Source organism: Silurus meridionalis, chromosome 11 (genome assembly GCF_014805685.1).
Source record: "Silurus meridionalis isolate SWU-2019-XX chromosome 11, ASM1480568v1, whole genome shotgun sequence".
NCBI classification, from domain to species: domain Eukaryota; kingdom Metazoa; phylum Chordata; class Actinopteri; order Siluriformes; family Siluridae; genus Silurus; species Silurus meridionalis.
The window spans coordinates 8220847-8246362 of record NC_060894.1 but is presented as its reverse complement, the minus strand read 5'-3'; the positions used below and the strand labels follow the sequence as shown (position 1 = coordinate 8246362).

The window sequence follows — 25516 nt, the reverse complement described above, 5'->3', positions numbered from 1 at the left end:
GTTCAAAACAGAGTCTTTGTTTGGGATGAAGCCTTTATAATAGTTGCTCGCGCGATCCCACCGACATGTCGCCGTGGAGTTTTTTTTTTTTACCGCCCCACCACCACCAACACATTGCCCCTCCTCTCCCCCATCCAAGCTCGGCCGGAAACTCCGCTCCATTTCCATTACAAACTCGGCCCTCCGGCTGCGGGCTTTTTTCCCCCTTTTTTTCAACAGTGTGCAGTAGAAGTAAAGGTTTAGTACCATGTTATATAACCTCCACTAGTTATCCAGCTTAAGGTTTCCCAGCTTCCCCGTTATTTCAGTGAAGAGAGTTTTTCCTCTCCTCGGTGCAGATGTGTGCGGCTCGGCGGCTGAATTTTCTTCTCTCACTTTTCTCGGGACTCTTGTAAACATGCAGCCCCCGCCAAGAAAGGTACGGTTTTCGTTCATACCTACATACATATATGTACAAAGAAAAGCTTTCTTTTGTTCGTTCGGTCGTTCTTTCTTTCTTTATTTGGCTCAAAGCTTTTTTTTTAAGCAGAATAGGCAGAAGCAACAGTGTTTCTAGTTGAAGTAGTTTTCAGAGGAGCTAATGTTACAAGGTGCTACATGTTCCTCACACAGCCATGAGCTAAAAGTCTAAATCAAATTTAAACAAACTTACACTCTAATGTAGCTTTTTATTTACAAATCCTTTTTTTTAATGGCTTAGTGTTACAGTGTAATGCATGTCATTTATTTGTATAATTTTATTACATAAATTCTATATAAATCTTATATATGCATTACATATATATACACACACACACACACACACACACACACACACACACACACATATATATATATATATATATATATATATATATATATATATATATATATATATATGCAATATCCTTAGAAAATATGGAACAGTTAGGAGGTAATTATAAGGGCAAAGGTGGGCATTTGATTTAAGAGAGAAAATAAGAGATGCAAACTTTTGGGTTGTGTATTTTCTATTTGTTATAAACTATTAATGATTTAAAAAAACACTTGCCATATACACAATATGCATGATTACTTATGCTAAAGATTATCATAGGTATTGCTTATTATTTCTGACGTTACTTATGATAAAGGTCAAGGTTGTTTTTATCTGTTTCAACACCTATGATATGCGTCGATGTTATAAAAGGTCTTTGTCGTAATTTGGTCCCAAAGGTATTAAGAATTTGCCCAATTTCTTTTCAGATTTTATTTTTATTTTAGGTCAGACTCTGGTTTTTGCTTCAATAAGACCACCTTAAAGTTACTTATTAAAACATAAAACATGAATTTTCACAAACCTGATGGGAATAACTATATTGTATTGTCGTATCATAATCAAGAAAGTGAAGAGATTTAAATCGATGATTGCTGTGTGCTAGCTTTAAACCCTGTGTGCAATGAAAACTCTTTTCATGACGATTGTCTGGTTATTGTTATCATGAGATTATTTACGGATTATCGTAATAAGAGATCACTGCATTCCGACTGGAGTAAATGAAACAAAAACTGACCGCTAAATATTATTTTTAGGAGAGAGATCCGTTCTCACATCAGTACACAAAAGGCACAAGGTGGTATCTGATGAAAAGAGGCAGAAATAACATAATTTCTCGTGCATTTTGCTAATATATATTCAGAGAAGAGATGTGTAAAAAGTAGATTCTTACTGTGGTCGTTCTGTTAGAACAGAAGATATGGGATAAGGATACGATATGATCTGCAATACGATACAATTTTCACCCAATGCGTTATCCAATACAGTGGGTTTATTTACACCACAAACACTTCAACAAAATCTTCATCATTTCTTATGTTTACAGAATGATTTGAATCTGTATTTATTACAGTCTTATAATCATAGTATGATTAATGTTTGAAAGGCACTTTATGTTGACATTCCTGCTGTATATATATTTATATATATATATATTTCTATATACTTGTATTTGTCAATGGAACTGGAAACATAGAAACTGGATCAAGACAAACTAATAGTAGAGCATGGAATATTTGCAGTAAAGCAGTAAATATTTGTTGGAACCAGTCTAGTGGTTTGGTGTATATAATTTTCATTTGCTGTGTCCGACAGGTGAAAGTGACTCAGGAGCTGAAGCATGCTTACGCAGAGCAGCTGAGCAAATTTAATGTGAAGCATCAGACTGACTGCGATCTTCTGGAAGACCTGAGGTGAGGCCTCTGCTAGCAGCACTGTCATCAAGGATTTCTGGTGTGCACATGATGTACAATTGTAAAAAAAAAAAAAAAAAAAGTGCATGCAGTGCCAGCATGAGTGGGTAGGAATCTGCATGGTCCAGTCCCAGGGTAGGCCAGAGAAATACAGCTGGGCCTGTCAACAACACACTTAAAACTAACCTCCTCTGGTAAAAGATTTCCCTGAACGAATACATGCCTTTTCGTCTTGTAATTCTGACAATGTGTCATCTTAAAGACGGATTTACAGTGTATGAGCATAAAGATTTTTTTTTTTTTGGTTGTCGACGTTTTGTTTTATTTTATTTAATGAGGAAATCACATTTTTAGATCACAGAATTTTTTGCCACAAAAAACATTTAAGCCCTGATGCTCATTTAAAACTCACAGGACATCTATAAACTAATTTTATAAAAATGTTCTGTTTACCGACTTAAAAATAATGTGGCCCTTTTCTTTAATATCAGGTTTATCAGGTTTATCCAGACCTGTAACTATACGCTGTCAGGATTTTTTTAAATATGTGTTGCCCAGTGGGATATTACACCTTTAGTACTGCACATTTATTATAGACAAGAAATAGTAGTGTGCAGTGTAACTGACTCGGACAAGCCCAGTCAGTGCTCTGCAGTTTGAAAAAAATACCCTGGGCTCTTTTGGGAGCAGCACGCACAGTGTGTGTTTGTATGTGTTTGCAACACCTCCGTTGCAGAACTTTTTTAGGCAGAAGGTTGGCTTTGACACTATAAATTCGCTGTCAGTAAGGCAAACCCATGGGAATCACAGAAAGCAGTGTGTGTGTGTGTGTGTGTGTGTGTGTGTGTGTGTGTGTGTGTGTGTGTGTGAGAGAGAGAGAGAGACAGAGACATAATGTTACGTTATAACTTTTAAACTCGGATCAACAGAATGATAATAGATTTCACATTTACATTGTATACTGCAACACTGTGTGCTGAAAGTGTGTGCTGCTTTAACTGTAATATTCTAATATTGTGTGTGTTTGTGTGTGCAGGACATACAGCCAGAAGAAAGCAGTTATAGAGAAAGACTATGCACAGGTAAATCTGTTTGCACTCTGCATAATTTGAATAATTCCATAGTAATTTGCGTGTGCGAGTGCTGGCGCTGTATGATTCTGTACTCAAAAGCTGCAGTTTGTAGCAATTTTAATTAAATCTTCAAGGCTCGTCGACACCCCCCCCTTTTTTATTTTTGGACATTATACGTATTCTGCATGATTGCTGTTTATTAGCCATAAAGAAATATTTACTCCAGAGCAACTTTGTTGAACTTTTCAAAGGATCAAATAGTGCATTCATGCATGTATTTGTCTCTTTATACCCATAGCGGTGTCTGTTATATCTTTGGCATAACTTTGTTACAAGCCAAATATTTTCATTTTCATTCATTCTCTGAGTGATCTGGCTACCACATGTACTCGCAGCTTGTTTCTGAAGAGGAATAATTCAATGTCATGCAGTAAGGGTATCAGGTTCAGATTGGTGTGTGTAGAGGTCACAGGAGTCTTTCAAAACGGCACTGTTCCAGTGTGTGTGTTCACCTCAAGTTACAGCTCATTATTGTACATGTTGCATATTTTAGCTAATGTTATGGAATGCAAAATGTTTGCTTTTGGTAATGTTACTGCTTCATATTGGGTTTACTGACTGCGGTCAGCTGTGAATGGTTACCATTGAGAAGTTCAGGGTTTGAAGTTGGATTGTCTTTCTGTCCCGACCCCCCCTTCCTTGTCATTTTGGCAGTGGCTTTGTCCCGGTTTGTTATCTCAGAGGAATGTACATCTGTGACTGAACAGTGCAGGGTTCGTCTGCGGAGCCCAGACTTGCTTTCTGAACCTGATGCTCTGTCATCCATAGCGTGATTGGAGTGCCTGGTTCAGTGTTTATTAGAGCCATTTATAAATATGCTATAAACAAATTAATGCAAGTTACACACATTTATGTCTATGTATGTGACAATAATTGGTAATAAGATATCCCAAACTGAACCTGCATAGTACTTTTATAGAAATACAGTCACTACAGCCATGTGGGGCTCTGTTTTAAGGATACTGCTGAGATAAAGGAGGACCAACTACTACACGTGCAATCAATTTTTTACTTTTTACAAGTAAAATCATGTCTGTCTTATTTACCATTTCCACAGCTGCATTTATCCAGCTGGCATGACTGAATTCAGTACTAACATGAGCTCCAGTTTAATTTGTTCAGTGAGGTATTTTTTCTATGAACATAACAAAATCTTAAAGCTTATTTAAATGTTAGCTACTGTTAAAAAAAAGTGATATCGGTCCTTGCGTGTTTGTGGCAGACAAACAAACAACATTCAGTTAAAAAAAAAAAAAGCTTGGTCATGGGAAAACTTGGAATCCTGTTGTTTAACCTCATGGGACAGGGCGCAGTGATGCTAGGACCATTTCCTCCTGTTTGAAATGCTGGATGTGCGTTACATGGCATTACTGGAATGCGGGTGAAACATTGAAAGCATAAAAGGGAAGGAAAGGCAGACTTTGGTTAAAAAATGATTATGTTGGAATTTGTGTAGCAGGCATACACTGTATGAACCGACATACATTTAAACTAGTTAATTAATCTGAAATTATTAATTATATAAATTGTAAAAAAAAAAAAAAAAAAGAAAAAAAAAAGGGAAAATATGTTTAAAAATCCAGGAATATTTAAACATTTTAAATATTCAGTATAAAATTTGTGGAATAAGGGTATAATAGATTAATGTCGGCATGAAGAGTCAGTGGACATTGCATTTTTTCATTAAACGTGCCATTTATGTATTTTTTACTTGTACAGGTAACTGAGTATATGTAGAACACGGTCATTTATTATTTGCCTTAGCAGTTGTGCATTAATTTCTTGAGAAAACCGATTTGAAAAATGTACCTCTTGTTTAAAATGCTTGATTTTGTTTTGTAGGCTAATTGTCAGTAATTTTGTAGACACCAATAGTAATTCAATGTGTCACCATGGAAAGTAATTGAAATGTCAAACCTATACGTAAAACGCAAAAAGGCTAATCTTACATAATTCACCTTTAACATGGGCAGGTTATAGATCAATAGATTATTGATTTTGGGCTCAGTATGTTTAACAGATTCGTCTTTCATGCTTTGCTAAAAAGTTTTTGTGTATTCAAGCAGATGTGTATTTATTCATTGTTCTTTTCCTTCAGAGTTGAATCTTTGTCAGAGTAAACATGTGTTTAGACCTAAAGATGGTCTGATGCGGTAACACTAAATAATGCAGCACCTCAAGGCACTTTGATCGCTTTCTTACTACGAACAGTTAGTGTTTTTCCACTGCACACTGAAAACAAGAACCAACTCAGACAGATGCCAAAAGAACATGTGGTATGTGTCTGCTTTACGCCAAACTTAAGAGGCAGAAAGCACGACATCATCGACATTACTGCACTGTTTCAGAATTGGAATAATTTCTTGTTTTTGCATTTACTGGTTAGGTAAGTTAGACTGTTAATGCTCGGTCCACACTCGGTGACACAAGCCCAGAGCTTGATGAAGTTGATTTTATGAAATGAAATGAAATTAATAAAGGAATATGAAAAAAAAAATTACAGCATTAAAATTTAAAATAATATTTAGCATTTCCAGTCATTTTCCAATTATGTTAAATGACCTCATATGTACCTATGCACACACTGAGTGTATTTCCTGTTCCAGGTTAATTTGCTTCTCTGCTTTGCCTTGCTCTTTGAACCATGACATGCATGAATTGTTTTATTGTAGGTATCTGTCCTTGAAGCAACACGCAGATAACTGTGATAAGACATGGAACACTGTGTGATTATACTCTGAACTTCTTGCATATTGTTATGCATGTATTTATGTAAACGGGATGCAAATGTCTGTAATTTGTTTAAAAGTTTATTTGTTGGCAATGGTGTATTAAGTAAAATTACTTAATATTGTCTATAGAGTCAATGGTTGACCTCGAACATCCCCCAATTCTAATTAAGCATTTTCTAAAGATATATCTAATAGTTTTTAATAGATAGCAACTCTAGCCATTGTAAATTCACCTAATAAAAATCTTGGATGATTAATGTGTAGCACGTGTCCCATCCAGGTGTGGTGTGCTGCTAACTCTGCAGCACACAAGAGACTCCAATGTCTCTGAATTTGAATAAGGCTCCTCCAGATACACCACCTGGATGTTTTGAATGGCTTGTGAGTAGAGGAGACTCTCTCATCCTCCTCCTTTTGCCAGCTACAGCCTATTGAGACGAGACCGGTGGGCTGGCACACTATCACAAAGCCAGATTGTGGTGTCCGGCCCTGGCAGACACTCAGAAGCTCAATCAGGGCCTGGAAGCTGATCAGGGCACGCCATTCTCTTTATTCTACGGTATTCAGGAAAGGAATGTGTCTCCTCTCTTGTGAAGCATGGTGGAAGCACAGCACTTCTTCACTAGGCTGTTTTGCTTTTAAACCAGCACATCCGTTCTCTGCAAGTGTTGATTTCAAGTATTGGTTAGAAAGAACTGGTGTTTTTTTTTCTAGTGATATGTTCCTGGGCAGAACCGGACTATAATTCGTACTAATGGTGCTTTTTCAGGTTGTGCTGCTTGCATTATAGACTGCACTAAGGAAAACAGTCCCTGAGGAGTGTGTTCAAAGGAGTACGGCTGGAAACCTACTTTCAACAGCCGTTTATTTATCAGCTAGGCATATGCCTTTGCGAAAAGCAACCAAATATTTTGCAAGGGTTCAAAGAAATCCATAAAGCAGGAAAACACAGAGCTGGTGCAGATAACGAATAACAAAATAAAAAGCACATTTGGTTCAAGTCTGTTCTGTGACAATTATTTTTCAAGCATGCTTACAAAAATATTGACCACAATTCAAAATACACAGTCTGAATCATAAAAACAAGGACTGAATCGGTTTCTCAGTGCTTAGAAGTAGATCAAGATGAAGATTTTTTTTTTTCATATTTAGTTGCGTGCAATATCGGTCGGTGTTCACATGTATAGATAAATGCACAATGGTTCATATCAAACATACTGCATATGTAAAATGCTAAATATGATATGCTGCATATGTGAAAGTGTCACACAGGGTTTTTCAAGAGAAGGAAATAATTGTCCTTGTAGAAGGCTACATTAGAAATGATAAAATACGTATGGTTGAAATGGTAACCGCTAAGAGCTTCGAAACAATCCAAGCAATCATAGCTATAAGCTATATATTTTATAGACTCCATTCCATTCTAAAACCCTTCTTACATTCTGAAACACATTTTTGTGATTAGTCACAAAGCCAAAATTCCAGCTGTGGTCTTCTGAGAGTGTTATTTGGACTTTCGTGTCATGACAAGTTACAGTTCCTCAGTATCTTAATTTTATATAATTTTTTTAAATACCCAATTTACAGTATATAAACATTTCTTCTGCCGGATCAATTGTAAGTTTTTTAGCAAACCACAAGCATATTTCTTGCTTGATTTTTTATAAGTGTTGGAATCTCACGTGCACAATACTGTAGGAATATACTGAATGTCCTCAGTGACTTCTGCCTTTGCTGAACCTTTACACGGTTCATCGACCACAGAGAATAAATCTAAAATATTATTGCTTTTACATCAGTGCCAAATGTTATTTTTATAATTTAGCAATTTGCCCTGCAGTGCTATTTTAGCGTCTTTGCCAGAGTCTTTAATGCAGTCTGGGGGTTGGGAGGTGGTCAAAAATAGTTACCATTCCAAAAAATCTTTTTGTGTCCACTTTTTGGATTTATGTATAAAAAGATAAAAATTAAGAAATTAGGCTAATTTTTCAGTTCATTCATTGGTATTATAAATTGCAGTGTAACCGCCACTTAATATGATTTTCAGTTCATTGATTAATAGTATTTCTCTTGCCATCACAGGCACTGCAGAAGTTGGCGTCTCAGTATTTGAAGAGGGAATGGCCTGGGGTCCAATTAGAAGAGCAGAAAGACTACAGGTGAATGAATGGGTGTTAATGTGCTGCTTTTAATGCATTCAGCATATTTAACATTCTGTATACACATTTGTTCCTACAGTATACACAAACCCAATGATAGACATTTTGTTGTTGTTGTTTTTTTTTTGCTCAGGATGAATTTTGTTAGTGCATTGTTTTATCTGAAATGAATATGTGCTATCAAGTAAACATTTTGTGTCTATGTGTTTGCAGGAACGTTTACACAGTATGGAGGGCATATCTAGAGGGTGTAGTTAAAGTGACCCAGTCTCGGATCAGTGGCTCTGACAGCTATAGGAGCCAGGTATCGGAGCCTATCAAGACTTTTCGAGTCCACAAAGAACAACAACTAAAAAAGGTATGCAGCTTATGAACATAATCAGGGAGATGAAAGCTATTTTAATAAAGTTGCTTGATCTTATGTTTCAGGATATCCTGGAATTGATTATACATCTATAACCTTATACAGTATAATATGCCATGTGTCATTTTAATGAACATTTTACTTTCATGTAATCATTTTTACTCTTTAGTGTATTGAGCAGCTCATGCGGGTTCAAGCTGAGCTTCAGGAGACAGTGAAGGACCTCACCAAGTCCAGAAAGAAGTACCAGGAAACTGAGCAGATGGCCCAGGCTGTGAGGGAAAAAGCAGATATGGAGGCAAAGTATGTTTGCTAAGCATTGCTGATCATCTCTGTGATATTAACTGACAAATTATGTTTGTTTTCTGAGGGCAAATGTGTGATCCCTGATCCTAGTCTGCCTTCTCCCCTCTATGTTAGTCTAATAAAATTGTTGTTCATTACTAGAACTACTTAAGAGCACTGCCACAAACCAGAGAAGTAAACATGCTTCTTGTTATATCATTAAATTATTAGTCTGTGAAAAGGCAAGGGTGGCCATGAAAGCCTTTTGAACTGTGATGATAGTGTGGTATTTGTTTGCATTTTATATAGAGAAATAATTCACTAGGATTCTGGGTGAATTCATAAATAAATCCATGTATAATGTCAATCAGTTTTTATTGTTATATCTGAACAACTTTAATCTTCAAACAATAATGTCTAAAACACTGTAAAGTGTCAAGATTTAAGATCTACATAAGCCAGACAGGACAATCTTTTAAAAAGTAGTAATCCTGAATATATAAGCATAACATACACACGTATGTTATATGAACTAGTTACATTGAATAGTTGCTGTTTATTTGCATTAGTATTTCCCTTAGTATGTGTCCTTCTATAAATTATCGATTTCAGTAAAATCAAAATGCACATTACCAAGGGCCTGATGCATACATTTGCCAAGGTTTGCCATTCAAACCAAGGTTTCCTAATGTAATGTTTGCTAATACTTAGAATTTCACCTAGACTATATTATGTATGCTAGTAAGGCAGTGCTGTCTGAGGAGTTTTCCATTTGGCATTGGTATGAATAATATTGCAGTCTACCTGCAGTTAGAGGATTTATAGCATGAGTGCAGAATTTGTTAAACAAGTGTCATACTTCCCAGCAAACACTCACACACACACACACACACACACACACACACACACACACACACACACACATTTCCACACAGGACAGATAGGAAAGGAGATTGACAGTGTTTTTTCATTGTTCTGTCCAAAAACAGAGGAAGTCACACCTGAGGAGGAAGCAATGCTTTTGCATGTACATTTTTCTGAGTTGTGATGAAAGACAGATTTGCCCTTGTTTATGCAAACCATTGTGTTTTACATTGTCCCGGTCTAAAGACACCTCTGTTCTTTCCGTCTTCATGTGTCCCAAGGTCCAAACTCAGTCTGTTTCAGTCCAGATCCAGTTTAAAAAGAGCAAGCGTGAAGGTGAGTGAAGCAAATTGCAATAAACTGTCAGTTTATTCAGTACTACTTCCAGTCTGTGTTAGTTTACTGTTCAAACCGATGCCCATGCCAACTTTAGATCTTTAATCCACTTGAATAAACGTAAAAAAAAAAGTACATATTTTGTTCTTTTTTTTTCAGTTGAAAGCTAAGAGAAATGAGTGTAACTCCAAAGCCACCCACGCCAGGAACGAATATCTGCTTACTCTGGCAGCAGCCAATGCACACCATGGTCGTTACTACGAGACAGATCTGATCAGCTGCATTAAGGTGACACAATTTCTGACCCTGTTTTTAACCTCAGGACAGTTCAGGAAGTAGTCACAACAAACCACAGCTGGCCAACATAATGGGGTGTGGCATACCAGTAGAAATAAGGCACTTGTAAAAAGGAACATGGAAAAAAATGTTTTGATTGTCACCCAGCATGTACCAGCTAGGACCATTATGGAATTCCTGCTGGTGTAAAGTGTTTTCAGCAGGTTAACCACAGCCTCTCAACAAATAAACACTTTTATTTTCCAATCCAAGTGCATAATAGTTTGTATAATGAGGTCTGTTTTCACTTAGATTCAGCCACAAACTACTTGGAGATAACGCCTACTAAATTTGGATGTTTTTCATGAAAGTCTACATTTATGAGAAATCATCAGATTTGTTTTGCATAGATGACATTTTCCATAATCCTTTTATTTAGAGCACAATACAAACAAGATATAAAATGCATAACACACAATAGATACAAGGCCTTAACAACCAGTAAACAAGCTGTCAAAAACAGCTAAGAATTAATATTTTGTCAGTATAATCAAATACAGTTTTCAGTGCAGTGGTACAGTTTTGTTTTTTGTTCATCTCCAGATCTTGGACGGCAGCGTGTATGATCACATGAAAGGTTATCTGGTTTCCCTGTGTCAGGCTGAGCTGGAGGCATCCCACGTTGTTCAGGACACCTTCAACTTCCTCCTGGAGAAGTCCAGTGGGGTGAGTGGAACACACTTGTGCACGTATACACGTGGCTTGGAAAAACAGCCCAGTGGCCTCCTGGGTGCTGTTGGGAATTTGATCTAGCAGTAAGAAACAGCCGGATCAAATCCCACTACATGCATAATGGTGTTTGTAAAGAGCACATTACATTATGTTACTCCACACTTTGAGTTTTAACCCTATGTATTTTGTATTTTGACCACAAAAGTATTCACTTTGGAATGCACCTTAAAATTAGACTGAAGCTGTGGACAAAATTTGCAGAAACATGTACAATGTTCAAACAAATCATTGTCCAGCTTTTCCAAGTCAAAATGTCTTATTAATTACATTGATGCCGAAAATATGTATTTTTGATACACACAGATGTGTGCTAAAATCTCACTCTCTATTCTTCCAAATGTTTTATTTTTTATAGAATGTTGAACTGGGGCACTTACTCTTATTAAAGATGATTTGGAACAAGTCTTACATCTTAGTAACATGATGATCTTTAGAGTTTGTTTCCATTCGTCTCAATGTGACCTTATCCTTGGTCTAGTATATCTTCTGTGTGGTCTGTGTGGAGTTAAATTTTAAAACATGCACACACAGGCATTCACATTGAGCCCTGTTGGCACGTTACGAAAGGATCTACCAATAACTGTGTTTCAAAACTTGTTTAACACAACATTGTGCTTTTGCATTTTTTTTATATATAGGTTATTCAGGACTTTCACCAGGAACTTTTTGTTCAGGAGAATGCTGTGTTTCAGAAAGTGTCTCCATTCAACTTTCAACCCTGTGATAGTGATTCTGTAAGTTCTTCTATTCCAGAGACATTAAATAAGGCTGGTATGGAGTAAATATTAGACGTAATACATTTACTGTAGTAGTGCACTATATGCTGAATATTTTAAAGGCTATTTCATATTCACTTACAAATAATGGCACTTTTATTTGTTATACGTGGTGTATTGCTTTAAAAAGAAAAAAGATTAAGGATGATGATACTAATATTATTCTTGTATTAGTCGTTACTTTGCAAAGTTAGCCTGCTCTCTCTTTTTCTACCACCTTTAAGCGTTCTCTTTTTTCTGTGGACCTTGTTCTCCACTCGGGCCCCGGGACAACCTAACACTATCATTTGTTCAAGCATCAAACCCCTTTTTGTTTTGTTTTTTTATTTTTTCCCCAATCTCAAAATCAAACAAGCACCACCCTGTTCCCAATGAAAATATTAGTGACGCAGCATTTCCCTCATTTAGATAGAGGAGTCCAAAAATGCATGACCAGGGTGAAGAGTAGCGGAGCTGCAGAGAGGCTTGTAAAAGGGATCTTTGTGAGGGTGCACTGGGTGCAGCGTGTGTAGTCTAGACGACTGTCCACCACCCCTTTTGCCACATAATATATAAAAGCAGGATCCACACGTCACCTTCCCTTTGGCTCCACACTCCACCCTGCCACTCCTACCATCACTGTACACTATTGATTCCAGAAATGTTTAAACTATATAAAAAAAGATCTGGGTGTATTAATTATGCATTTAGCTCATAATCTAGGTTTAACCATTTGTTAAGTTTGTTTGGCAGCTTGGGTAGCTGTGTATACAATAATGAAAAAAATAAGTATTAAAATAAAGTATTTGAATATTTTTTATTGAAAAAAGAAATTAAGAATCCAAGTCATTCTAAATCACGAAACATGTTTCTAACTATCTCTATATCTGATCAATGATACACATAGATTACAGTTCTTTTTCCAGAAAAAAAAGACAGCTAGTACATTCAGCTTCACTTTAACAGCAGCTGGTTTGTTCTGTGCCACACATACCCGAAATAAGCAAATGCATGTCAATGGTTCCATTCTTTACACGATTGCATCACTACAGTCTATTTAGTTGGTCAATATTTAGACATCTGTCCACAGGCATGCTCCTGTATGGGTCCCTTCCTTTCTGGGTTTTTGAACTGTGTTTATTCAACTTGTCACAGGCTGCTGCTTCGTATATTATTGCATATGTGGGTTATAAATTGAGAAAACATGACACCTTTAACGGCAAATTATGATATAATAACTTTTTTCCCTAAATGTAACTTTGCTATAAACTACAAAACATGATCTTATTTGTCATGTTAAAAATTTACGTCACTTAATTTTAGCTTCCTTTTTTAAATGTAATAATTTTGCATGTTTTTTCCATGCCTATGGGTTTTCCTCCCACCTCCCAAAAAACGCCAGGTAGAGGACTGGTTATGATAAATTGCCTCTCGTTGTGAATGAGTATACAAATTTGTGTATGTGTCTGGACTCCCATCCAGGTTGTGTTCTTGCTTCATGCCTAGTGTTCCAGATCTAACATAAGCCTGACCAGAAACAAGAAGTTACTACTGAAGATTATTTATAGAAGATTTATAAAATTTATTTATCCAGATTATTCATGGACAAAGACAAAATCTTGATCTAAAATGTCATGACCTGCTAGTGAAGGGGTTTATACTGGAAAACCAGGTGTATTATTAATATATTTGTGTTTCAAAGTTGGTGTTCAAATGCTGTTCTGTCATGAATCAATGACAAAAGTATATTTTGCCATTGTGCTTATTGCTTGATCTTAATACAGGAGTCATTTGTTTTTATCCACTAAGTAATTTCACTTGTTTGTTAAATTAAGTTTCTCTCGATATGTCTCTAGTAAAAACCTGTAGTGTTTGTAAATTAAGTGGACAAAGCTGGATTTGGTCTAAATCACAGCCATGTAACTACATTCATGTGAGGTATTCTTTAAAAAAATGCTTCTCTTATCCCAGGAGATGAGTTTGGGATTGAAATATTTCTCTCCTGTCATAGGTAATGCAAATAGAGAAGGAGACTGGCACGGCGGAGGAGCACACCTTGAATAAAGAGGCTCGGAAGTGGGCTACTCGGGTAGCAAGGGAACATAAGAACATCATCCACAGTCAACGGGTAAGAGACTTATTGTTTACTGTGATGGGAAGTGGTCTCAGGATGACAGGAAAAGTGTTGACAGTGATTTTGTGTTTGTAGACTCTGACGGATTGTGAAGGGATGCCTCAGCAAGAGCAGAACTCCAGTGAATTAGAGCTAAAGATAGAGGAGGCGAAAGAGAACATACGAAAAGCCGAGGTAACGAGAGCATGTGCTTAGATTAATAATTTATCACCACTTACCTGGTGGTAAGAACGTTAAATTTCTACAGCAATAGGCCTTGGGCACCTCCTTCTGGTCAATGTTCCAGAATTCTTTCATAAATGACTGGCATTGGCACTGCTGTAAAACTGTGAAAGAACAGATATGTAATTGATAAATTAACATAGAATGGAGGGAATATGATTTTATCCTCTCTTGGCAGACAGTAAAGCTGAAGGCCGAAGCTCGCCTGAACCTGCTGAGAGATGTGGGTGTTGCTGTGGACACCTGGGTTAAGAGCGCCATGAACCAAGTGATGGAAGAGCTGGAAAACGAAAAATGGGCTACAATGACAACTCATGATGCTTCTCTTTCAGTAAGTCAATCATATACATTTCTTGTCCTGTCAGAATTTAATAGAAGTTCAATATAGTAATAATAAGCTTTTAAAAATCACACTATGTATAAGCCTTTTTTATGTTTGTATTTTTTTTTACATTTGCTTCTAGAGCACAGCAGATTTTGACAGAGAGGAGGATGAGGAGACAGAAGACACAGAAACACTAGATGATAGCAGCTCCAGTCCTTCTAGCACCTTGAGGAACTACCCGCTGACCTGCAAAGTGCTTTACTCATACCAGGTCTGTTTCCCTGACTCTGCAATGCTAGGATTATATTAACTTTTATTAAAAAATAATTATTGCAGTCATCACATTGCTAAAAAACTTTTTTGATAAAGGTTACAAAATCTTATAAAATAACTTTTGATAAATTAAGTCATATCTTTTTGCATTGAATAGGCATCACAACCAGATGAGCTAACTATTGAGGAGCAAGAAGTGCTGGAAGTCATAGATGACGGTGATATGGAGGACTGGGTTAAGGTACAGTGCACAAAAAACATACTGACCTGAGAACTGCATATTACATGGTTTGTTATGTGTTAATGAAGTGTGACCTTTGAATATTAATTTTGTAAAACCTTACCCTAACCCATCATGGGAACCTGATAGATTACATATTTCTACTTAAAAATGTTCTAAAAAGAAATTCCTGTTTTATCCCATCTGTTTTATTTTGTTCTAAATTTCTGTTTAAATGCAACTTTTTTTTGTTGTTGTTCAAAAGTTCACTTAACATCAAAGTGTACATTTATTTGGTTTATAAGAAACTCTTCACCTATGCTAGACACTGTGTTTGCGTTTTCTTCAGGCCAGAAATAGAGCAGGACAAGTGGGCTATGTACCAGAGAAGTACCTGCAACTGCCATCTTCAAACAGTCTATTGAGCATGCTTCAGTCCTTGGCAGCCCTGGACACACGCTCATACTCCTCCAATAACTCAACAGAGCAAGAGCTTGAGTCTGCCACTGAGCATGCCCAGACCAGCCCAAATGGAGACAACAGTGGTGAGCAGCCAGTGAAATCTATATAACATACCATGCAGACACCGGCATGCTTAGTAATGACCTATATGAGTCACAGTATTGAGTTATGTAATCTGATTATGAAATCAAAAAAGTTATTTGTATAATCAGATTATCAGACTGCATTAAAAATGCAAATTAATTCATTTGAGATACAATTATCCAACAACTAAATCCAAATTCTTTATGTACATCTCACAGAATGGCATAATTTAATGTAATCCAGATTTCCTTATATACAAGTCAACATTTTACTTAACTCCTTTTAATAATCAAACAATCTACATTTCAAGATTATTCTAGGATTCAAGATGTAAAGATTCTACATGTAATGAACTTTGCCTCGAAGAAACTATGAAACCAAATAAAACTTGAAACCTTTTCAAATGTAATCCATTGTAATTTTAATGAAACAGTTAATATGTTAATTGTAACATATTTTATTTCATTAGCATCAGTGCTGAATTTGTATACATGATATCTGCACAATACAATATTGAAAATGTAATTGTAGTTGGATCCATGCTTAATTTCCAGTTCACTGTAACACAATCTTGGCCTATTAAATAGTTTATAAACAAGCTTGTCATTGTAGATAGTGTGCAAACAAAATGGTTAATCGTGGATAAAAGATTTTACAGCATCAAAACATTTGAGGAATTACACGCTCCACAAAACCCCCATACTTTTCCGTTTCCTCTGAACACGCCCAACACAAAGCAAACAGATATTATGATGGGATGATTGGTCTGTACATGTTGCACTACTCAGACAAAAAAATTTAATCAGTTTAAAAACATACTCCCTCTGCTGGATGTATTTGGTAATGCAACATTGTAGTGGTTTATGGGTTGATGTAATTTAATTGTCTCAATTATAATTGTCTCAATTATATATTCACTCTCTCTGACACAGTTCACTTCGCAAAGGCATTGTATGATTATGAGGCTCAGACTGAGGACGAGCTCTCCTTTCCTGAGGGAGCAATCATTCGAATTTTGAACAAATACAACCAGGAGGACGATGGCTTTTGGGAAGGCGAGTTTAACGGCAGCGTTGGGGTCTTTCCTGCTGTGCTGGTGGAAGATCTCGGCATGCCTAATGGCGAGGATATGCAGACAGGCATGGAGACCCAGGTGTGTAGAGTGAAGCATATATACTAAAGCTTATACTATATATAAATATACAGTGCAAATATGCATTCCTATGTGCTTTATAGATTCTCAGCACTGAGTAAATTGCAAACTGTTTATTTTCGCTGTGCAGGAGTCTCCATGTAATCAGAGTCATCCTCCTCGTCCCTTGTCTATGACTCAGTACCAGCCCACATCCAGCAGTAGCCCTGTCTCTAGTCCTCTTGCCACACCCACTCTGCCTTCTCCAATCTCCAGCCCGGCCAGCTCCTCAGCCTCCCCTCTTGCCAGCCCACGCTCTCTTAACGGCTACCACAGACCAGCCCCGGCACCCCCTAAAGCACCCAGTGGCGGTAAGAAATACAACTATATTAGTATTGTGTCGCAAATGTAGCAATAAACAGCACTTAAAAGTATTTTTCAAGGTTCTTGTGTTTCTTTATATAAAAAAACATCAATACATTGTAGTATGTTTACGTGTTTGTCAAATAATCAGTCACCGGGCTTATTCTGTCTCATACAGACCATGCTCACAGCTCTACACCTCCACCCAGGTACAATGCAGACAGCAGACCAGGAACACTGAGGCCTGTAAGTACCACAGAATGAGTCTGTACTCTCAATGTTTAGACAAATGCATGCAGCCTTATATTATTATTATTTTTTTTATATTATAGGTACGTGCTGCGCCTCCCCCTCCCCCTCCCAAACAGCAGGCCCAGGGTCAAGTACAGAAGAAAGAAGAAGTAGAGATCACACTGGTGTAGATGCACCACCCTGATAGTCGCTCCATCATTTTACTCGAACTCTGTGGTGGTCTCACTGTGCGGTTCCAAGTGAAGGAACGCTTAGGGTTTGGGTCATATCAAACCCAAATGGTTGCAGCAGTGAAAAGCCGAATGCATCTGGAATGCATTTTGCAAACAGCTGAGCTTAACCAAACCAGAGATCCCTTCATATTGTCTGCTTCCATCTTCCTTCCTCCGTTTTGTCTTCTATATTGGAGTCATTAACTGGGAACTGAGCATGCTGGGGGATCAGCAGACAGTGAAATAAAACACTATAGTTTTTATTACAAGTTTCAAATTTCAGATGAGTTTATTAAGCTGACATTTGACTCTTCTGTTTACTTCCTGTGGAACAGACTCACAGTGTGACAGGAGTTGGCCCGTCCAGGACTGGAACACGACTGGAAGTAAAATAGACTTCTTCAAAGGGAAAAGTGGCAATTTCATTTCGGTGCATTTCAAATTAGGATGTGTTTGTATGTATGTGCATGCGTATGGATGTTTTTTGTTGAAGAGTTCTCTTTGCAAAACACTATTTCAATGCAGATTTAATATAAGTATTGGGTTCACAACTAACACAGCTTGACCATCTTGAGTCTAACATGCTTTTTCTGTGGTCGAACAGTATTTTTTTTTTTTTAGAACTGTCCTTTATGGTATCATATCAGAACTGTCTCTTGACTGTCCAGGGCTGTGGGGGGGTTTATGAAAAGAGCTAGAAAGGTGTCTTTCAAAGCAAGACTGACTTATTGAGATAGAAATTCCCTGGCAAGGCTCAAAAAGCACTTTAGTGTTCAGAGTTGTAGAGCATTTCAGTATTATTGCTTGTGGAGTCTGCTGTTGTCAATATATCATTTTAGTTTATGCTGCTAGTCCTTATAGTTTAGATTCCACCTTTTTTTGGTTTAATGTAATTTATTTCCATTAATAATTATTAATATGTAACAGTCTTCTCTAACACGGTTTTCTTTAAAGCAAATAGTTTACAGACGGCCTGAGGCATAGAGGAGTACTATACCGTTTTGTTAATTGCAGGATTAGAAAGGTGATTGTGTTGAAATGTAGTTAGTTGAAACAACATTAAAACTTATATTTTTGTGCCTCTTGATCTGTTGCGTGTAATGTTTTTTAAACGTGTTTTCAGTTTATTTTTCCTTTTTTTAGTATCAGGTATTTAAGTGTACGTTTATTTCTCAGTGCTACTTAAAAGAGGCTGAGCACCCAAACAAAATCTGCTGGCAACAGCATCAAAATTGAAAAAGTCACTTGCGTATTTATCATGTAAAATGAATGAATAAAAATTTTAAATACTCTTTCCAGAGTGATCAAAGCCTTCCCTCTTGGAAGGAAACTGTCAAGTATCTGAAAGACAAATCTTTTTTTTTTTTATTGGTACATTATTGTAACAGCCTGGTATCCCATTCAGAATGTATTCCCAGCTTAGTGTTCCCAGAATATGTCCCTGACCCACCAGCACCCTGACCACTGATTGAGGATAAGTGACTGCTTGGCTACAATGTCAGCAGACGCTTATCTGTCCGTAGATAGCTGGAATCCTCAGGTAGCTCTCTATATGCCGTTGTTTTTAGTCTAATAAGAGTAACGGGGAATGCGGAGCAAAATATTTAGTACATTACTAAACTTGAATGCTATATAAAGAATATTTTGAGTGAGCAGACCAGAATATTCTCAGGGTGCAGCAAAGTCACCGATCATTTGTATAATTGACACAAATGAGCACAATTACCTTAATGAGACAGGCTTCAGCCAGTTTAAATGTCTAGATCTCAAGCCTCTAGAAAAAGCCCAGATGTGAACTACAGAACTGGCCGTGTAGAATCAAAGATTTAAAGTGTCAGACACAGCGATGTGCAGTTTTGTCACCACGGTCACACATACAAAAGGAATATTTACTGAACATAGCTTAAAGCCAAAGGCATCAATCATGAAAAAAACTGGAAAGGCCTGTAGGGTATGTTAAGTGTTATAAAGTTCAAACCACGGTTTCTGTAGGAAAACAAGGAGTTGTCTAACCGAAATAACTGACAAAGTGCTTGAGAATAGTTTCCACAATGCAAGTCAATCATCTGTGGAAAGAAATTGATGAACAGTAAATAGACATGCTTTTATCTTGCAAAATAAAATGACATTGCATTACTGACCAGTACTGATAATTTGGCTCCTTAAAGAAACATTGAAGAATTTAAAATCATACTGCAGATTTTATTACAACAATTGAAAAGCAACGGATGATACAATTCACAATGTATAAATACAAAATTTCTGAAAGTGTTGTGAAACAAATCGTGCCAAAAATGCAGAGTTGTGCGTCCTTCTTTAATATATTTAATGCAACCATCAACTACATCAATCACAGTCTTAAAACCTATTTACAGAACATGAGCATCAAGAATGACTGGTTATTAGTTCAAGTCTCATAGGCTGCAAATTCAACAGTGCTCCATTTGGTTCAGGAGAGCCCACATAGATGCTCACTCACATCCCACAACTTCTTGGCTACAGAATTGTCTCTGGCTTTGGCACTCACTTCCTCCACAGCACAGCAAGAAAAGTAGCGCCCGCTGAGAGGCTCGATGCCTTCCTGTAGGACACAGTGGAGGGTCGTTTGGGCACCAGTCATCGGGTCCAGGAACAACAGCTGGGCTATTGGTTCAATAAACACCTTCTGCCAGAGACTGACATGACGTGACAGCTCGGTTTTCACAATACCTGTATGGGTTGAATGGGAGTTAATCCTTAATGTCTAAGGTTTGTCAATCATGCTCAAAAAGCAAGATTATAGTTAAAACTGCTAGGAGAAAAGACTGTACAGGGTTGATGGCCTCGCTTGAAGAAAAATAAATAAATAAAACAAAAGAATTATTCATCTACTAACCTAATGGATATATGTAGCCATCTGGTTAAACTTCAGAGAGAATCCGCTTGCATGGATTTTTGTTTTGTAAGCAAAGTGAGGTTAAACCTTAATTCATTTTCAGGGACTCACCAGGATGAACAGTGTAGCAGGTCACATTAGTGCCCTTCAGCCTCTTTGCCAACTCGTGTGTGAAGAGAACGTTACAAAGCTTGCTGTTGCAGTAGGCCTGAAAGAACTGCCAGCTGTATCTCCCACTACCCAGGTCTTTACTGGTGACCAGTGCATCAAAGTCAATTTCGCCCCACTGATAAGCCATCGAGGACAGGGTGATCACCCGAGCTCCTGGGCTCTCCTTAAGCCGGTCCAGCAAGAGGCATGTCAGCAGGAAGTGTCCAAGATGGTTGACACCGAACTCGATACCAAACCCATCTTCAGTTCTACCATCTGCTACAAGACCTAGGGGGGGAAAAAGGTGTCCTTTAGTAATTGTTGCTCGTTTATTGCTCAAACCAAGCCATATAGACAGTTTAAAATCACAGTCTTCATTCGTGTTGAAATTTACCTGCATTGTTAATAAGCACATCCAGTCTCGATTCTTTCTTCAGGAACGTCTCGGCGAAGGAACGCACCAATTTCAGACTGCTCAGATCAAGCTGCATGTACTCCACATCAGTGCTCCCAGTAACCTGTAAGTTGAAGAGAAAAACAACTCCTGTTTATTGGGCTTAGCTTCTTTTAAATGGACCAGTCAAACAGACACGTCTTTACCTTTTTAATGTCACTGATGGCAGCTTCGGCTTTTTGTTGGTTCCTGCAAGCCAGTATCACTCGTGCACCTCTGCCTGCAAGGCCCATCGCTGTAGCTTTCCCAATACCGGTATTACCACCTGAGGAAGTCATGTATGATCAGTCATTCTGTCTAGCCATAAACGTGTCCATATCAATGCAAACCCAGGAAATAAAACTAAGCAGAAGTACTAATTATGAGGACACAATTCCATGACGGACCCCATGTCAGCCCATGAACAAGTGGTATGAAAGCTTGGTACAGTGGAAACACATTATTGACAAATTTAGCAGAGATATTAATCATTGTTAATGTAATGTATTTAGACTGGTCTCACTCCGAGTAAGAGATGGACACATCCCATACGACTACGTGGATAAACTAGATGGAGAAATATTGATTAATTACTTACCTGTAATAATGACCGTTTTTCCATTCATTTCACGACCACCTGTACATTTCGACCGCCTAAACAGGGTATTTACTAAAGTCACATACAATATTCCAATGAATCCAACGCCAATAACCAGGTAAAACATGTCGGAAGCGGATGAAGTTGTTTCCCCGCTGAGGTTATGCCGTGATTTGAGAAACCCTGCACGCTTTTGTATCGGTTCCGGGTGACGCACCACGGCCTGATGGACAGGTTTGTTCTCTTTCGGGGAGTGCGGCGTTTTATATAGTAACCAAACCGGTTTAATAGTCCAACCTGAAGAACACAGCTCGAGGTTTGGTCTCTTCTTGGTTGCAAGGTTTCACACTCTCACATCCTCCACCCCCACAATCATAAGTAACCTGGACTTTCTGATTGATTGGTTGATTAATTGATTAATTGAAAGTAGCCTGTTAATTTACCGTGGCGCCATTTTGTTTGCACCCCTCCCTTATTTACTTGTAAAGTTATACACCACCCACACACACACATTTTTAGCATATCATGTACAACTACAAATAATAAAACAATGTTTCATAAATATTTTTCCACACTTAAATGTGTGAATATATTTTATATCTCTGTTACATTGTGGTTGCCTCAATTTCCAGTGTACAGTAGGAGAAGGAAAATTACATTACAAATATTCCAAAGGGCTGAATGCAGCAATGTTTTAATAAAATTTTGTTGAAATTTGTGATTACGTTTGTTTTTTTTTTTCCTCTTATTATTTATAATATCAATTAACAAATATACTCAAGTAAATTCTTCCAGTGTTGTCCTATATTTAGTATGGATGCAAGCAAAATGGTGACTTAAGACAAGTTTTTAAAAAGTTGTTTTGGGGTTTTGTCACATTTTCTTTTTACTAATTAAAATAATGTAATAGATCCTTGGAATCACCTGAACACTTGAACCTCAGCTTATGCGCTTATGTGCTTATGTGTCCGAAAAGTCAGAAACCAACCAGTCACAAAGCATTATCTCTTCCCTTTCATCCATTGTTAATGTTCTTATTTTATAAGTAAGTAAAAAAATTAAGTGTAAATACATAATCAATACAAAATGACTTAATACATTGTTGATCTCTCATTGGTTTTTGACTGTTTAGAGACAGAATGACACATGAAATGCTGCTATGCATGGGAACAAAAGTACATTTTGTCATTGTTCATTTTTTTGCAAATCAAATCAACCATAAAAAAATGTATTTACCCGAGGATCTGTCTATGAACACTTTCAAAGTGAGTGACTTCTCAGATGACTCAGGTTTTACCTCATGTACACCATGTGAACTTGTGCAATTGGAATAGCTACCTTATTTAGGAATCTTAGGAATTTGGTCTTACTGAATGTGAAGCCTGGGTGACTACATAATTGATATATTTAGAATGGGAAATGACATCAATGACACCAGAGACAAGTTCATCCCATAGTTATGTTGAGCTTCTTTTTTTAAGTGTGTATGTACACAACCTTACAGTTAAAACTTTGTTCAGACTAATATATGTGTAAAAAAAAAATAGTAGTTGAATTATGATGAGAATTTAAATTGCATAATAAATATTTATCAGAGTTGGTTTTATCTCCCAGTGTGCCCACACACACAAGGAATTTATTTTGGTTTCAGAAGCTTCAAGATATACAATAGATAAATTAAAAAAAAAAAGATTTATACACATGTACAGTCAGGATGACATGGAAAAATTACCTATCTTACAAACATATACAATATGTTACAAAAGTATTGGGACACCTGACTTGTCTTTTCCAGCAACATGTGAAAATGTAATATGTACTTCTCCAACAGTTAGCACCAAGTTGGTGGCACCTTTTGGTTGTTTTTTCCTTTTTCTGAACTAGGAAACTCAAACCTGTTCCAGCATATCAGTGCCCCTCTGCACAAACGGGGCTCCACGAAGATATGGTTTATATTGGTTAAGGTGGAAAATATTAATTGGCCAGAAATAGAGCTCTGACTTCAACCCTGTTGAATACCTTTGGGATAAATTGGAACGCTGACCCCAAGCCTCCTCAACCTACATGAGTACCTGACTTTACTCACACCCTTGTGACTGATTGAGCACAAAATCTTCTCAACCATATTCTATAATCTAGTGGAACATCTTACCTGGAGGCTATTATAACAACAAATGGTGATGTGGAATGGGATGTTCAAAAAGCACATAAATCTAATGGTCTGGTGTCCACAAACGTTTGTCCATTATGTGGAGAATAATATTGGAGAGTAATACATAGAAATTGTGGCAGTGTAGGCAAAAAAACAACAAAACCCCACAAATATATACTGCATGTTTACATAATGCATCTGAATGTGTTCGCATACACAGTCAGTGCTCACTGATGTTTTGTTAAAAGATAATGCGTGACCTTTACTGTTTTTTAAAATTTGCAATACTCTCCGTTTGCTTTTGTGTTCACACCCATTAGTTAGATGGGGTGGGGTTTTTAGTGTTAAGGCGTTTACCATGTTGCACAATAAAAACATTATCCATGAGACACAAAGAGCACCCTCTTCACCACATCATACTTATTTTATTGCATGCAGCTTACGTAATAATATAATAGTTAGATGTATATCTTGGTATCTGATTAAAAGGTTTTCCAACACACCTAAACATCAGTAGTTCTACTGACCTCCTAAAGCATCTTGGCTTTGGTGTCTTCTCTGTTCTGGAACCTTGTGCTCAGAAAAGTAACATCCACTCAGATTTTTGTTGTCTTCTAGAGAATTGTGGAGAGATCCATAGATGGCTATGATATTTTATAGGACTTAGAAAGAGATCAGACAATGGAGAGGAGTTTTTAAGATGATTGTTAAACATGCACTTATTGCTTCTAATAGAATGTTTTGTGTTGAAGCCATGATAAATGCAATAGTAGGAAAGTTTGTGCCCCCGGGTCTCTCGGCCAGCTCATGTGTGAACAGGTTTTTACAGAGTTTGTTGTGGGAGTAAACCATTAATGTCTAATGATGCCTTTCCACATCTTCCCACAAAAGTCGATGTTTATGCTTTGTAACAATATAAGTCAATAGTTAGTGCTCAGCTTGACCCCAATTGTAACCACTTTCATTAACAGGAAACCTCGTTTGGTCACTAATACAGTGTGAATTGCTTAAAAAAATAAAACCCTCCTTATTAATATAACGTTCCTGGATTCAGACTTGCTAATTTAAAAATATCAGAGAAAATAAATAACATATAGATAGACCTGCATTTCTGCATCCACAACTACAGTAATTTTCCAATACTCAAAAATACACTAGTGTACTTCTCAATAAGAATTTTAAAGTAGCACATAAAAACTAAGTTACATACTGATCAGTAACCACTTAGAAAAGATGCCATATTGAATATAAAGAGAACAGTATGTGATCTTGCTGAAATCTTTACTGGAAGCCAAGTGGACGTATGAAATGTTGTGTTTGTGGGGGAATTCAGGAGAAAACGCAGAGACAGAATGTCCCAGACATTTTCCTTTTATTCTCTGTCCCCGAGAGACAGGAACCCACTTCTAGGCCCTTAACCCCATAGCTGCTCAATAAGATAAATGTAAGTCACTCTGAAAAAGAGTGTCTGCTAATAATTGTTGATTACATTGCTATCTAGGGGAAACTAAAAAGAAGAAAATTATACTTACTTTCCTAAATAGTTTAGGGTTGGCAAAGTCCCATTAGGTGATTTTTGGCAAGAAGAATTTTAAGAACAGGTCATTATAAACGGTACAGAGCACCCTCTGGTGGTGAAAGAGTATTTTGTTCTCAAGTTACAGAGAACAAAAATAGATATGATTTTCCTGTTTCTATGACTATCATAACAAATCGTAACAAAAC

General features: G+C 37.1%; 2 protein-coding genes across 2 annotated transcripts; one reads left to right on the top strand and one right to left on the bottom strand.

Annotated features, from left to right (window-relative positions):
* Positions 1 to 122: 122 nt before the first annotated feature.
* Positions 123 to 18670, top strand: si:ch211-176g13.8 (F-BAR and double SH3 domains protein 2). The gene is made up of 20 exons (XM_046861278.1): positions 123 to 418; positions 2111 to 2208; positions 3245 to 3290; positions 8156 to 8232; positions 8446 to 8590; positions 8766 to 8899; positions 10027 to 10081; positions 10241 to 10369; positions 10961 to 11083; positions 11788 to 11883; positions 13916 to 14032; positions 14114 to 14212; positions 14439 to 14591; positions 14725 to 14856; positions 15016 to 15099; positions 15428 to 15623; positions 16557 to 16777; positions 16908 to 17127; positions 17298 to 17365; positions 17452 to 18670. Exons 1-20 carry the CDS (start codon positions 398 to 400, stop codon positions 17539 to 17541), a joined length of 2304 nt encoding a protein of 767 aa, XP_046717234.1. The 5' UTR covers positions 123 to 397; the 3' UTR covers positions 17542 to 18670.
* A 1094-nt stretch (positions 18671 to 19764) lies between these two features.
* LOC124393439 (dehydrogenase/reductase SDR family member 13-like) lies at positions 19765 to 22006 on the bottom strand. The gene is made up of 5 exons (XM_046861280.1): positions 21640 to 22006; positions 21209 to 21327; positions 21003 to 21126; positions 20570 to 20896; positions 19765 to 20292 (listed from the first exon to the last, which is right to left on the bottom strand). The coding sequence occupies exons 1-5, from the start codon at positions 21764 to 21766 to the stop codon at positions 20033 to 20035; spliced, it is 957 nt and encodes a 318-aa protein (XP_046717236.1). The 5' UTR covers positions 21767 to 22006; the 3' UTR covers positions 19765 to 20032.
* Positions 22007 to 25516: the final 3510 nt, after the last annotated feature.